Source organism: Sturnira hondurensis, unplaced genomic scaffold (assembly GCF_014824575.4).
Source record: "Sturnira hondurensis isolate 20B ecotype Veracruz unplaced genomic scaffold, ASM1482457v3 Scaffold0007406, whole genome shotgun sequence".
NCBI lineage: Eukaryota > Metazoa > Chordata > Mammalia > Chiroptera > Phyllostomidae > Sturnira > Sturnira hondurensis.
This window is the reverse complement of record NW_028080037.1, coordinates 13,195,085-13,209,456: the sequence shown is the minus strand read 5'-3', so window position 1 is coordinate 13,209,456 and position 14,372 is coordinate 13,195,085. Positions and strand designations below refer to the sequence as shown.

At 54.4% G+C, this 14,372-nt stretch overlaps 1 protein-coding gene across 2 annotated transcripts in view; it reads right to left on the bottom strand.

The window, feature by feature from the left end:
* MYO18B (myosin XVIIIB) overlaps positions 1 to 13,501 on the bottom strand; it is a 230,171-nt gene extending 216,670 nt beyond the window's left edge. For both annotated transcript variants that reach the window (XM_037052378.1, XM_037052379.1), the window contains exons 1-3: positions 13,367 to 13,501; positions 2,696 to 2,881; positions 625 to 783 (exon numbers count right to left, since the gene is read on the bottom strand). In XM_037052378.1, the coding sequence (XP_036908273.1) occupies positions 625 to 783; positions 2,696 to 2,734 (198 nt within the window). In that variant the 5' untranslated portion in view covers positions 2,735 to 2,881; positions 13,367 to 13,501. The remainder of the gene's footprint in view (positions 1 to 624; positions 784 to 2,695; positions 2,882 to 13,366) is intronic.
* Between the last annotated feature and the right edge of the window lie 871 nt (positions 13,502 to 14,372).

Here is a 14,372-nt window from a genome sequence, read left to right as displayed (position 1 = left end):
CTAAGGAAAGGGGCCTAGATAAGCATACCAGCCCAGTACTTGGGGGCTTGGGACCACCGCTATTTACCACCTGATATGGAAAAGTTTTAATAGTTTAACAACCAACACAGCTGCCCTCAGCAAGTACCAGCTGAATATGGTTTCTGCCTACATTAAACTGAGTTAACCATACATCCTGAGCTATTATCTAGGTTTCTATTTCTGCAAGTGTGGGATAAAATCATGGCTGCAATTGCACCTCAACTAATTTCTTTCATTCATTCATTCAACAGGAGAGTTGTCCGAGATATAAAGTTGAATGAGAGAGACTGTCATTGCTCTGAAGGAATTCCTAGCCAAAGAAGTTATATTATCAAGCAATTATTCTGCCAACCACAATTAAGACGGTCATAGAGGGCACAGTGGGAATCAGAGGAAGGAAGGCAAGGGCAGAGCTTTCCAGAGATGTACTTTCACGTTGGGTTTTGAAGGATGCACAGGAGTTCACCAGATGAAGCTGAAAACAGGAAAAGGCGGGGACAGCAGGAGCCAAGGCAAGATGGCTAGTGACAAGGAAGAGGTTCACAGGACAGGGTGGTGGGTGCGGCAGGCTCCTGGCCCCTCCCTGCAGGGCCACTTGCTTACCTCTGGTTCTGGAGAGGCGAGCACCGCCTGTTTCTTCAGTCTTGCTTCCTTAGACTCTTTCTCCGTCTCCCGGACCAGCTGCCTAATGAAGCCGCCTGGGATGACAGAGAAAAGGGGCGGGGGCGAGGATGGTGGCGGGCTCTTGTCCTCTTCCCGAATCTGTTTGGCAGAAGCAAGAAAGGGAAGAGCTCAGTGAGCAAACCAACAGGGGCAAGCTGCCCTTCAAAAAGCTTGCAGAGAAGCCTGGGACAGGGTCCAGGAGGACACACACGACCAAGCCCATGTATGAGAGGCCACGGCAAAGCGGGTGAGGCTGGCGGGGCTCTGGGGGCCTGGAGAGAGCGTGTGAGAATGGACTGCGTGAGCAGTGGAGCATGGAATGCACTCCAGCCAACGTGACTTCTGCCTGGGCCGAGCTTCCTTATGATATGAACGTAGACCGTCGAGGCCATGGCTTCCCTTCCTTGGTGCAGGACAGACCCGTCTCTAAAAGGACATGTCCAAAAGGAGGTTTTCCAGTTCCCAGAAGGGGTTGGATCCCAAGGAACCATCCAGTTTGTACTTAGTATAACAATCAATTACTAGCCCTGGCTGGCATAGCTCAGTGGATTGAGCACGGGCCTGCGAACCACCTGATCGCGGTCCGATTCCCAATCAGGGCACATGCCTGGGTTGCAGGCCAGTTCCCAACAGGGGACTCACAAGAGGCAACCATACATTGATACTTCTCTCCTTCCCTTCCCCTCTAAAGATAAGTAAATAAAAATCTTAAAAAAAAAACAATCAATTACTTAACCACGTAACCACTTACCGTGTGCCAGGAACGTGACAAGGGACGGGAGGACCCAGCCCTCAAACCACAGCCCGCTGCACTGACCCAGGGCTGTGGCTTCTTAATGGTCTTTAAACAAGGACTTGGGCAGCCAGGGGCTCCGCAACACGGGGCCCTGAATCTGGCAGGCTGAACACCAGCACTGTACCCCAGGAGCATGGCCCAGGCCAGGACTGACTGGAGTTGGGGTGTGGCTAAGGCTGCTATCTTGGCCGCAGCGACCTTGGGGGCTCAGGCATGGGGCTGGCTGTGGCCCCCTGGGTTGTGTCTTGAACCAGTATTCCTCAGACAGCTCAAAAGGGACAAAGATCTCCAGCACTCTCTATGGAAGAGCTACCCAGTGGTTTAAAATAAGCTGCGTATCAATGTCCTCTGTGTGTGGCTGATAAACAGGGACTCCAAAGACGACAAGGCCAGGACACACAGCAGAGGCCTCGGGGAAAGGCGGCCGCGCTGACCTCTGCCCAGTTCACAAGGGGCAGGGGACACGTGAGGCTGGGCTCACATTTACACACCCTCCCTCCCCACGCAGACTGAAACGCAGACCTGAGAGTGATTCTTAGGGCACACTGAGCAGGGGCATACTCTGCTTCTTTCAGAACTATTTTCAATGCTCCTCTCAGACCCACCAAGAAAGGGTGGGGGCAGCAGCCAGGGGGCAGCCGGAAAGGGGCTCCCCCCCTACCTCGCCCTTCAGCCTCCAAGTAATCAAGTCCCAAGCGTGAGGGTGGCATGAGGGGTGGAGGAGAGAACAGGCACCAAAAGAGGAGGCAGCCCTTCTGGGTGTCTCACGAGAAATACGAAAGAGAAAGGAGGAATGACTGGGCAGAAGGGCCCCTTTCCACTTTTCCGTGGTGACAAAAGGCAGGGACCACGGACACCCATCCCCATGGCATAAGCCTGGCAGCCCACAGCTCTGCCCCTAGCCTACCCCACACTCTGCCTCCCACACCAGCCCCCGTGCTCATCAAAACTGCCACAAGGATGCAGACGGGACAGCGGGTCTGCCCTCATTCCCCCGAGGCTCACGGAGAAACAGGAAAGGCCAGGCATTCATGGGTGGAGTCCAGGGCCTGGTCACTAATGACCAGCTGCCTAGGAGAAAACGGAAGGTGGGGCTGGACACGCTGCAGGGAGGCACTGGGGGTCAGACGCTCTGCCTGAGGCGGAAGGGGGCAGCCGGGCCACCCATGCTGGGACCTGTCCTGCAGCAGCTACCAAGCCCCGAGCGCTACTTTCCTTCTGCTCCCACAGGGCGAGGCGCGATGAGATGGCCATGCTGAGACAGTGCCGGGGCCGGCAGATGAGATGAGATGAGATGAGGTGAGATGAGGTGAGATGAGGTGAGATGAGGTGGAGCTCTCTGCCTGGCAGCACGGAATGGGCTGCAGACACACACAGCACAGGATGTGGTCGGACACAAGACTGACACATGGAGACGCAGAGGGGAGAGAAGAGAGAGACGGGTTAGCTCACAGAGACGTCCCAGCCCCGCCCCCACTGATGCTGAGACCGCACGGCCAGGCCTGTCCAGGCCACGTGCACCTGGGTGCGGGGCACAGTCGGGTGGAGGCTGCTGGCGGTGAAGTGGACAGGGCCCCAGAACCCTTTCCCTCTCGGCCCCACACAGTAACTTCCCAGTGAAATATAGCACCAGTGAAATATAACACAGTCCGCGATCACAGCTGTGTAGCTCAGCAGTCTCACCTGAAGAATGCACCTCCGTAACCGGCACCCCGATCGAATGGAAAATGTTATTTTTAAATGTGCAAATAAAAAAGATTTTATTTTCAACGATGAGAAGGTTAGAATAATGATTTCAGTTAAAAGATGAAAAATAAGTTTTAATTCAATGAAATTTAAACTGTTAGTCATGATAATTTAAATTGTTAAAGTAAATTGTCATCGAAGAAAACTTAATTTGAAACATTATTTCACTTAGAAGTTCAAGAGCAGGCCCATCTAATCCATGGCGATGGAGGTCAGAAGAGCCAATAGCGTGGGGCTGGGCAGGGGACAAGGGAAGCGTCTCGGGTGACGACAATGTGCCTGGGACGGTGGCTACACAAGAATATTACATGTAAATTGTCCCTTACCCGTACAATTAAGATGGACTATTTCAATCTATGTAAATTACACCTCAATTCAGAAAACCCACACACCATCACCAGCCCCAGTGACCCTCCAGCACGCCGCTTCCTGGTTCTGTTCCCCGAGGGGGGCCATCCTCCTGACTTTCGATACCCCACAAAACAGTGCTCCTCCCCTCTGGGAGGGCGCAGCAGCTCCCGTGTGACCATGCAAATGAGGAGAGGACTCGTTGTTGACCCAGCACTTGGGGCAGACAATGAAGCCTGTTTAGCATCCTATGGAGAGCCTTATCACATGTTCCTAAGTTTTGGCCTCAAAAGCCCTCTTCTGAAAACAACAAGTTTGAGGGAGTAATCCTAAACTAGCAAATTTCATCACTGCATTGATTATGGCACCAAAAATAGAAAAAAAGATTAAAAAATACCACTCAGGTATCCAATAACTAGAGAATGTCAAGTAAATTGAGACCCATCCAACGAAGGGACATTACGAATTCATGGAAAAGGGTATTTAGGAAACATTTTAAAACAGCTGTATTGAGGTCCAATTTCTATGCCAACCATACGATTCGCCCGTAATAAGCATACAATTTGGAGATTTTTGATGAAGGTACAGAACTTTAAAAGTAAACTTACTCATTTTGGCAACCATCCCACAATCCCATCACCCCCCAAAAGACCCTCAGGCGCACCTGCAGCCTCTCACTGTCCCCACCGGCAACCCCAGAAAACCATTCATCCCCTCTCCACGCTGGAGTTCCCCCTCTTCTGGGCACCTGGCTTCTCTCCCTTGGCAAGATGCTTCTGCAGTCCCTCCCCATTGCCGTGTCTATCAGTGCCTCGTGCCTTTCTGCTCGCTAATTAGCTTTCCATGGTGTGTGACTGGGCCACCTCTCCCGTGACCCACCCACCAGGGGATAGGCACTTGGGTTGTTTGCAGTTGGGGGCCTTTATGGATAAGGCTGCTATGAACAGTCAAGGAAATCTTAATGTGCCCATCTGTTTCCATGTCTCTTCGATTCCTAGGAGCGAGTCCCATTGCTGGGTTGTATGGTGACTTGAGGCGTGACTTGCTGAGAAACCACCAAGCGGTTTTCCAAAGTGGCTGCAGTATTTCCCACCCAACCTGCAGTGAACGAGGCTCACAGGGAGCATTTGTAGGAACGCGGGATGGAGCTCGTGGTGGCTTGAAAAGCGAAGAAATGCCCGGTGTAACATGGCACACGTGAAAACTATCCAAAATGGCCAAACACACAACACTCCACATAGAAAATGAAGAGTGGAAGGAAATACACCTAGAGGCCTTGGGATGAGTCTCGTTCTCCTCCCTTCTAGCTCCGAGGACCCTGTCACTCACTCGCCCCTCCTAGAACAGGCCACCTGGTCCCCAGCTGTCAGAGCAACCATCGTCCAAGAGTTTTTGACGACTCGATGGCCTGTGAGTTACCACTTTCAGGGACGTATGCATAAGAAGGTGCTTAGGGCAGCATTCAAGGTGATCTCTGGTCCCACATGGAAAGCGACACATCCCAGAAGCTGGTGAGCCGGCCCTGGTGATGCCCAGGGGCAGTGCTGACGCCAGTTCTCATCTCACGAGAGCTCACTGTGAGCATCTCTTCCCAGCTCTGCGTTGGGCCAGGTCACGTTACGAGCTCGTAATCAGCCCTGGCAGTGTGTCTAGCCACAGAAACTGTCAAACACTGCAGATCGGGGGTTTTATTACAGAAGCTGGCCCTTAAATATTTAGCAGGACAACATGGGCTGTGACCCCAGCGCTCCCACAGGGCCTGATGTGAAGGGAATCTCAAGATCCAAAGATCTAAGAAGGAATATTTCAGTTCTGATGAGGTCACGTGCCTAAGAGAAGACTCTGGAAATGTGTCCAGGTGCAGACAGCCATGTCTGTGGCTCGAGGAAAAGCCCCCAGTGTAGGCTCTCCAGCTTGCCAAGGCCCTAGGGAGGCAGGTGATCTGCAGAAGGCTGAGACGGTGCAGAGAGGCTGGAGGAGAGGAGAGGGCCAGGAGGCCCCTCCCCACTCAGCCCCTGAGTGACACGCAGCCAGAATCCACTCTGCTACACGGCTGGGGAGCCAGGTTATGAATAGGCCTGACGTGAGGCGGCTGCCCTGACCGCGGCCCCCCTTCCCACCCAGCCCAGGCCCGGCCTGGTCAATGGCTGCTTCCCAAGAATCGCCCTCGGCTTCAAGGCTCCAAGCGGAATCCTGGCTGTCAGTCCGGACCGTCCTCATCCGGGATTGCCGGCTGTGCCCAGAGGACGTGGACGGCAGCGAGAGGGAGCTCAGTGTGGGTCCTGCGCTCCCGGAGTCCTGCCCCTCCAAGGCTCCGGGCCAGCCCCACTGACCCAGGGCCAGAGGCCAATCCTCCTGGGGAGACTTGTCAAGCCTTAATTTAAGCAAGTGTTCTTACCACCACATTCTCTCCCAGGCCTGAACCTCACACCTGCCTCATCAGCTGCTATTGTAAGCCCATGAGGAGGCCCCAGATGCTCAGAATTCATAGTATAAAGTCTCGAGTCTCAAGTCTCCCCTAAAGGGGAAGGGAAGCTGGTGAAAGATTCACCCCAAACCCACAGCCAGGGGATGGCCTGAAACAGCTCTCCAAGCATGCACGCAGGGCATCCCATGGGGCCCTCGAGGCTTTCCCGTCACCCCTCAATGTCCAGTGCTGACACCGTGGCCAGTCCTCCGGTGACTTCACCTGTCTCATGGGACAAACTGCCAAGTCTTGATAGTGGCCTCCAGGGCCCTCGCGACCCCCTGCCCCTTGCTCCTCTGCTTCAGTGATACTGATCTCCTAGATACCACCCTCCACATAGGTTTCCACCTCAAGGCCCTTGTAGGTACTGTTCCCTCTGCTCCAAATGCTGTTCCTTGTGCATGGCTCTCACCTTCCCCTCCTTCAAGTCTTTGCTCAGAGTCATCTTCTCAATAATCCTGCTCTCACCACCTTGTTCAAACTGCAGCATAGGCCTGACCCATGTGGCTCAGTTGGGCATCTTCCTGCAAAGCAGGTCAGCAGTTGGATTCCAGGTCAAGGCACATACCTGGGTTGCACGTTTGATCCCCAGTCAGGGGCACGTATGAGAGGCAACCAACTGATGTTTCTCTCACACATCAATGTTTCTCTTCCTCTCTCCCTCCCTTTCCCTCTTTCTAAAAATAAATAGAATCTTTTAAAAAATAACACAAGATAAACTGCAGCATAGCACCCCACCCCATCCCACCCTACCCAGTCCTACCTAGGACTTCCATGCTGCCTCACAGCATTTAATCACTGCCCTTCATGCTATATACATTTTTTGTGTAGGTTCGGACTCCCTCGCCGAAGAATTTCCATTTGTTCTGTTCACTTACGTAGCCCCAGAGCCTAGAACACACAGTCTCTGTGCGTTTCGGCACATGTCTGTTGAATGAATGAGTGAATGTGGACATGAATTAAAAAATCAGGAGTGCATCTGAGAAGGGGCGGAGCAGGCCACTGGCAGCCCGTCTGTGGCAGGGACTTCTGATGCCCCGCTGTGTTGTCTGCATTTGCATAAGGGGACAGCATTGTTACCACGGTCCAAGTTTCTGTCCTGCCACCACCATTACCCTGTGGGACCGTGGGAAGCTCCCTGAGCCTCAGTCATCTCAGCTGTAAAATGGGAGGAGCACACCCAGATGCTGAGCAGGTGCTTGATCACCGTTCACTGCCCTGAACTGTTTTCATTTTCATTGGACTCCACGGTCAAGACTGGCCTGGAGACCCCAGCCCAGGATGACTCACCGACATTTAGGGAGAAGCTACTAGGTACCAAACACTGAGACAGCTCTCGGACCTCACACAGCAAGCCAGGCACACAGGGATCGGAGGACTGCGGGGAGAGGAAGACGGGGGGAGAGTGGAAGACACCTTGCCTTCCCGGGCCGGGCGTCTTCTGTTTGCCCCTCCAGACTCATCCCCCACCTCCTCCACCTGCCAGCTCCTAGCTGGGCTCAGCTAATGGGGATCACCTACCCTACCCGCAGAGATCAGACTGGCTGCCTGCCTGCACCAAAGGCACCTTCAGGAAGCCCCCTGCCACCTGCTACCCTCTCCTGTTCCGGCAACAGGTCCCTCCCCTGCCCTTTCAGTCCCAGAGAGAGTGACAGTGCCACACCATTCCTGAGGGAGGGGTCAACAGATTTTTTTTTTTCCTGTAAAGATCCAGATAGTAAACCTTTTATGCATGGAGAGAGTAGGGTCTGGTTTGCAAGACTCAGCTCAACCTTTGCATTTCAAAAGCAGCCCATGCACGCTATGTAAATGATGGGTGTGGCTGTTCCAACACAACCTTGAAACCAGGTGGAGGGCTGGGTTTGCCCGTGGGAGGTCATTTGCTGACCTTCACCCTGCTGGTCACGTTAAATCCTACACCCGCACTGATAGAGAGTTCCTTTCCTCAACTCACTGCAGAGCCAGTTAGAAATGGTGCCCTGCCCCCAGGAAAGGTGGACCAAGGCCACAGCCCCACCATGCAACTCCTGACACAGCAGAACCAGGGTCCTTGATTCCCAGTGCAGGGGGTTGGCCACCTTTCCCCCCAGCCCGGAGAGCTGCCTCACCAGATGGCCACAAGCCTGCCCCAGCCTGCTCTCTGGTGAAACGGGTGAGGTTTTCACAGCGACACCTATGGGGTTTGCCCCAATTGTCTCATCTGGAGCCTCCGTCCAGTGCCCGGGTGAGAAGTATCTCGTGGCTCCCAGATCCTGCAGAATGCCAGCTACTGTCCCCCGAGAGTTTTCTAGGCTGCACCCTGCAGAAGTGCACACTTCACCCCGAAAGAGGCTGCCCAGGGTGAACGCAGCAGGCTTCCTGCCCTTCAGGGGGCCGGTGTCAGTTCTGGAGGTCTCACACCTAAGCTTGGGCCCCACTCTGCTTGGGGTGGAACCTCTTGGGGCTGCAAGTCCCCCACCTGTCAAAGGGGGCGCCTGCCTTTCTTGTGCACTTACAGGGCAGTACGAGTACTAGACAGTCCACACACCCAGGACGTGGTTACCCTGTCCTTTATGATGATGTCTTTTCACCGCAGTCCTCTCCCGGACTGACTCAGGTTGAGTCCCAGTCTTTTAGGCTCCTGGGCCCAATTCCAACACCTGCTGTGTTGTTCAAGAATGCAACTCGGTGGCCCTGGCTGGCGTAGCTCAGTGGATTGAGCGCAGGCCTGCGAACCACACGGTCGCGGTTCGATTCCCAGTCAGGGCACATGTCTGGGTTGCAGGCCAGTTACCAGCAGAGGATGCACGAGAGGCGACCATACATTGATATTTCTCTCCCTCTCTCCTTCCCTTCCCCTCTAAAGATAAATAAATAAAATCCTAAAAAAAAAAAAAGAATGCAACTCAGCACCGACTTATCCACACAGAGAGAGAGCATCAGGCTGCACAGGTGAAGTGTTCAGTCTCACAGGAGCAACCTCCACTGCAGACGCCACTTGCAAATCCAGGCTGTTACCTGTGGTTCCGTCCAAACAACCAGCTACAAGGCTAAGAGCATGTCCGGGTTGCCACCTATACAGTGGTCCCCCCTGCCCTGTCCCAAACCGTGGAGGGGAACTATCGTACAGGTATCTCATCCCAAGACCCCCCCCCCCCGATGCTGAAACCATGGATAGCACCAAACCCTTTTTACACTATTTTTTCCGGTACACACATACCTTTCCACTTTCAGGACACATTTTACAGCTTCTCTTTGGCATACCCAAATTGCCAGCATCATCACGCTTGAGGTTTGGGGACATTACTAAATAAAATACACATGACTTGAACCCAAGCACGGACACACATCGGAGACAGCGAACGGTGCTGGCCAGCACCTGATGGGCAAAGGAATGATTCACTTCCGGGGCAGGGCGGAGCAGAACCTGAGAGAGTTCAGCTGGCGAGACTATCGCAGGATATTTTATCTCGCGAGATTTCATCACGAGACTCAGAAGGGCACTCGAATTAAACTTACAAATTGTTTATTTCTGGAATTTTCCGCTTAATATTTTCAAACCACGGTTGACCTCGGGGAACTGAACTCTTGGAAGGCAAAACCGCAGATGAGAGCGGACTTACTGAACATCTGACCAACTGGCTATACATCAGAGGCCCCCATGTCCCCTTCTTTGGGTTCTATTAACTTACTGGAAAAGCTCCCACTACTCAGAGAAACAGGCTACTTACCTGATCACCAGTTTATTAGAAATGAATAGAACCTGAGACAGCCGGATGGCGGAGCCGCAAAGGGCAAGACAGGGGACAGGGGCGCTCTGAACAATAAATGGGAGAGACCAATAATAGAAAGAACTAAGAAAATGAGCTGACCCACTCCGACCAAAGAACAAGACAAGACGAAATCCCTTGGCCCATTTAGCAGCTGTGCCCGTGGGCAAGCCATAAACCTCTCTGGTTCTCAATTTCGTCCTCCATAAAACTGCAACTGTCTCACCTCCCACCCCCCGATTATTCACGGATTAAACAAGGTAATAGGTGTGAATAGGTTTTGTTATCTGTTCCTGTTGTTGCATAATTCATCATCATAGTTCAAGTTGCTTATTAGACTGAATAGCCCACGTCCTCCCCATAACGTCGTCTGGTGCCAGTTTCATTTTACTCTCCATGACCTTGGGCTGCGACAGCTTCTAACTCTCACTCCGTGATCTGTAAATTGGGGCTAATAACTCCGGCCTGAATGCACATGAGTGCCCGGCGTGAATGAGACACTCGATCCCACAGGGCAACCGTCTCTCTCCCAATTCAACAGCTAATCCAGTTGGCCTCCATGAAACTCAGCCCCCAGCTGACACCCAGTACAGCTGAAAATGCATCCAGCCTTTTATGGTCGGTCGGAGAGAAATTCCCTCAGAAGCCCGGACCTTGCAATTCCTGCCTTTCCGAGTGTGAGTACTGGCTGCGGGCTTGGTAAATCCACGTAGCCGGCTCTTGAGGCTCTTTCCTGCCTTGCCAGAAACTATAGTTCTTTAAAAGGTCATCAAGGGGAGGCTCAGCGAGAAGCAGAGCAGAAAAAGAAAATGACGGAGATGAGTGAGTCATGGCCAGGGGGAGGCGCTCACGTGAAGCTATCTCATCCTTTCCTTCGAGGCTAGGAGAGTGCTAATGCGGAAGGTCTTGGGGGTGGGGGAATTGGGTCATTCCTAAAACGGGGAGCCCCACAGAGCTCTCTGAAGGCCAGCCTCGAAGGCAGGGGCTGTTCTGAGCCCAATGCCGTCATAACAAGGCAGTGCGGCCTTGCACAAGTTGCTTCCCCCCCGCTCTGTGCCTCCGCTGCCCCGGCTGTTCACAGATGAGGCTGCCCGTGACCTCAGCCCAGCACCCAGGAGCCCTTCCTTTGCCTGGTCTCAAACCCCCTTTCTACATGTTTTAAATAAAGCAACTTCACGAGGTGGGAACATTCAGGATAGCAAGCAAAGACAGGTCAGGAAGGGAAAGCAGCCCATCTGAAAAGGCTACATTCTGTGTGATTCCCAACTTTGTGACATGCTGGAGAAGGCAAAGCTATGGAGACAGTAACAAGGGTAATGGGTGGCCAGGAGCTGGGGTGGGGGGCGGTTGGGAGGCGTGGGCAGAGCACAGAGGTTTGTGGGGCGATGGAATTCTCCTGTGCGATCCTCCAGCGGTGGATGGGATACGTGCCGTTCCACACGCGTCCACACCCACAGAATGCGCACCACCGAGAGCGAGCCCCAGGGTAAACCCTGGATTCGGGCGAAGACGGCCTGCCCATGCAGGTCCATCGCCTGTAACACACGTCCCAGCCCGCTGGGGGGTGGGGTTAATGGGGGAGGCCATGCATGCGTGAGGACAGGGGCTCTGTGGGAAATCTCTGTACCTTGCCCTCCATTGTGTTCTGAACCTAAAACTGCTCTGAAAAACAAGAGTTGACTAATTAAAAAAAAATTCAGGGTATGCCACATGCCACAGCCACTAGCCGCCTGCTTCGACTGGACCGTCCGACGGTTGTGTTTATCTGCGGGGTGGAGCAGGACCCACTTGAGGGCTGTCTCGCAGGGGCCGTGTGTGGAAACCCAGCCAGAGCTTCTGTTCTCTGGGCTGCGAGAGAAGCTTCCCTTCAGCTCCAGGGCCTCCCGTTCCCATCTCAGACGGCCACCAGACGGGCTTGCTCTTTCTCCCCAGGGAATTTTGCCATAACCAGACCCTAATAGAGCACCGTGCACGTTGCCCCTGTTTGAGTAACGACCTGTTGGGTTTAGACAGGGCCGGTGCTGCGCAGCAGAGTCTGTGGCTGCAATTAGCTGGCGGCAGAGGGGAGGCAGTTCCCCCACTTCGGTGGAACCACTGGTGAGGCTTGAAGTCTGCAGATGGCTGGCCTCCTACCCCCACGACAGTGCGGTAGTTCCCAGAGGAGCCTGGGGGTGCGCCGTGGAGCAGAGCCCCGGTGAGGCTGGTGCATGGGGTAATCAAGGACCCACACTGGGGAGCCGCTGCCCGAGGGTGGAATCCTAGAAGGCACCTCTGGGAAGGTCTGGCCCCACCCCCTCAGGTGCTGGGAGGGGAGAGAGAAGCTCTGACTGGGAAGCACTGGTCGAAGGTCACAGAGGAGCCACAGTGGAGCCCAAATTAGACTACCCAAGGTGACCAGGCCTGTGTGCAGGTGGCCCCAAATACCTATTAATTGGTGGCATGCGAGCCCTGCTCCTCCTCCTCCTTCCTCCCCCCCATTTCTGTTGTTATCGTCTAGAACTCAGGCACAGCCTACACCACACTGGCCCTCCCCAGCCCTCCCTGGACAAATGACCCAGATACAGGCGACCACCACTCAGGCCAACAGCAAAGATAGTCCCCACGGGAACCAACATCCTGTCGGGCACGAGAAGCCCGAGTGGGACCCTCCGCCTCGAGGGGCCGGTGCACTGGCTCAGCCAGGACTCTGTCTCAGCTGGCCCCAAACTAAGGTAGCAAGCAGCCCAGTTTCCGGGGTCCCATGGGATGGAAACCCAGGCCCCCTGCCGGGGCAAGGCCAGACTGGGCAGCTTGGGGGCGATCAGGCTTTTCCCACCCAGCCACCAGCCACATCGGCTCCGAGGCCTGCAGCTGCTGAGGTGCCGGTGACTCCGGAGAGGAAGCTCCACGCCGAGTGAAGCAGGGCCCCTCTCTGTCCCCACCAGCCACGCAGCCAGCCTCGTGGAGGCCTGCGAAGGTCTCCATTCAAAGAAACGCCTGGTGACCATGGTGCCGGACAAAACACCTCCTCTAGGACAGGGGATCGAGTCAGCACTCGAAAGGCAAGCATTCGGCCCAGAACCACCACTGTTCCCCTCCCCCACCCCCATGCACGGCTTCATCTGGAATAAAAAAAAAATTCACTAGCAAAGGCTTATCTTCCACAGAGTTGCAAAGGTGAACAAAGAGTTTGGCTCCCTGACCACGAAGTGATAACCAGCCAAGTAGAAATCACTGGCATCCAGTGAAAATAGGAACCCCAGAGTCTGCCGGGCAAGATTCCGCAGGGAAGCTTATCTCGGGACTCTAAACACATCTTCAAAAATGATTAGCAAACAGCTGGGTCCCCGACAAAGGGTTATCCCGAAATGAGTCCACACCCAGGGGCTTTGTTCTAAAACCCTTCCCCCAGAATTCTCTTGTTTTCTAAGAGAGGGGTGGGCAGACAAGGCCGCAGAGGTTGTCCACCCCAGAAAGGCCTCAGACAGGCCGAAAGCCCCGAGGCCTGCCGCCACTGCCCCCCAAACTCATTCGGGAGAATTAAAACTTGCAGGTCAGCTCCGAAAGTGCCCATCGTAAAACCCAGGCTCACAATACCTTGTCCACGTGAGGCCACGGGTCACGGGAACAACTCCTGCCCAAGAGATCTCCCGAGCGAGCAGAGACCCCAGCGAGCCGGCAAAGCGGGGGTGAAGGACAAATGTCACGGGCAGCCCTCCACACGGTCTCACCCTCGGCCCCTTCCCTGCCTGCTCCTCCCCGTCCCTGCCCCCACCCGCCCTCTGCGCCAATGTGATAGCAGCAGCTGAGTCGACGAGTCATTTCTAAAATTAGCCGGTGAGCTCCAAGTCTGGCAGGGAGATGGCAGCCCGGGGTGGCCGCTGACCAGGCGTCAGAGAGCATGGACATATTTGGTGGCACAGAGCAGGGGAGGGGACAGCTCCCAACACAAACACATTCTCACCCGTTATTCCTGTCCTGGCCGGGCCACACCCCCCCACACTTCTGCTTCTGCCCCACGCAGGTAACTGGACGCCATCTGAGTTGAGCAAGGAGCGGCCTCCATTCCTGCTGGATTCTGGACGGACATAATATGAACTAACCCTGCTGCCTCTCAGTCCCCAAGCTGTGCATGTACCTACATGTGCCTAAGAAGCACGTGGCAGTTATTGGACATCTGACTCCACGCCGAGGCCTTTGGTGGCCTCATCGACTACCCCTGACAACCCTATGAGGCAGGGTTTCCCCATGCCCATTTGACAGATGGGGGAACTGAGGCACTGAAAGGTTCACCCACGCGCCCCGTGCAGTGGAGTCAGGATTTGAACCCAGGCAGCACTGGCTCCAGAGGGCACTGTCTTGAACACCGCACCAAACAGGATGCCCTAAAAACTGCTTCCTCCCCTGCCTAGAAGGTGAAAAGTAGGGGCTTCCACAGGTTATGTGTAGCGTGTGGGTCCACACAGCTGGGGGTGGGGGTGGAGTCGGGACTCTGTAGCCCACAGTCATTTGAACAGGATGCACTACTTCTGTTAAGAATCCTTTCGACCAGCAACAAGGGGTGTAATTCCTTTCCTTCCCTACCGGGCACAGCACGTCCCCA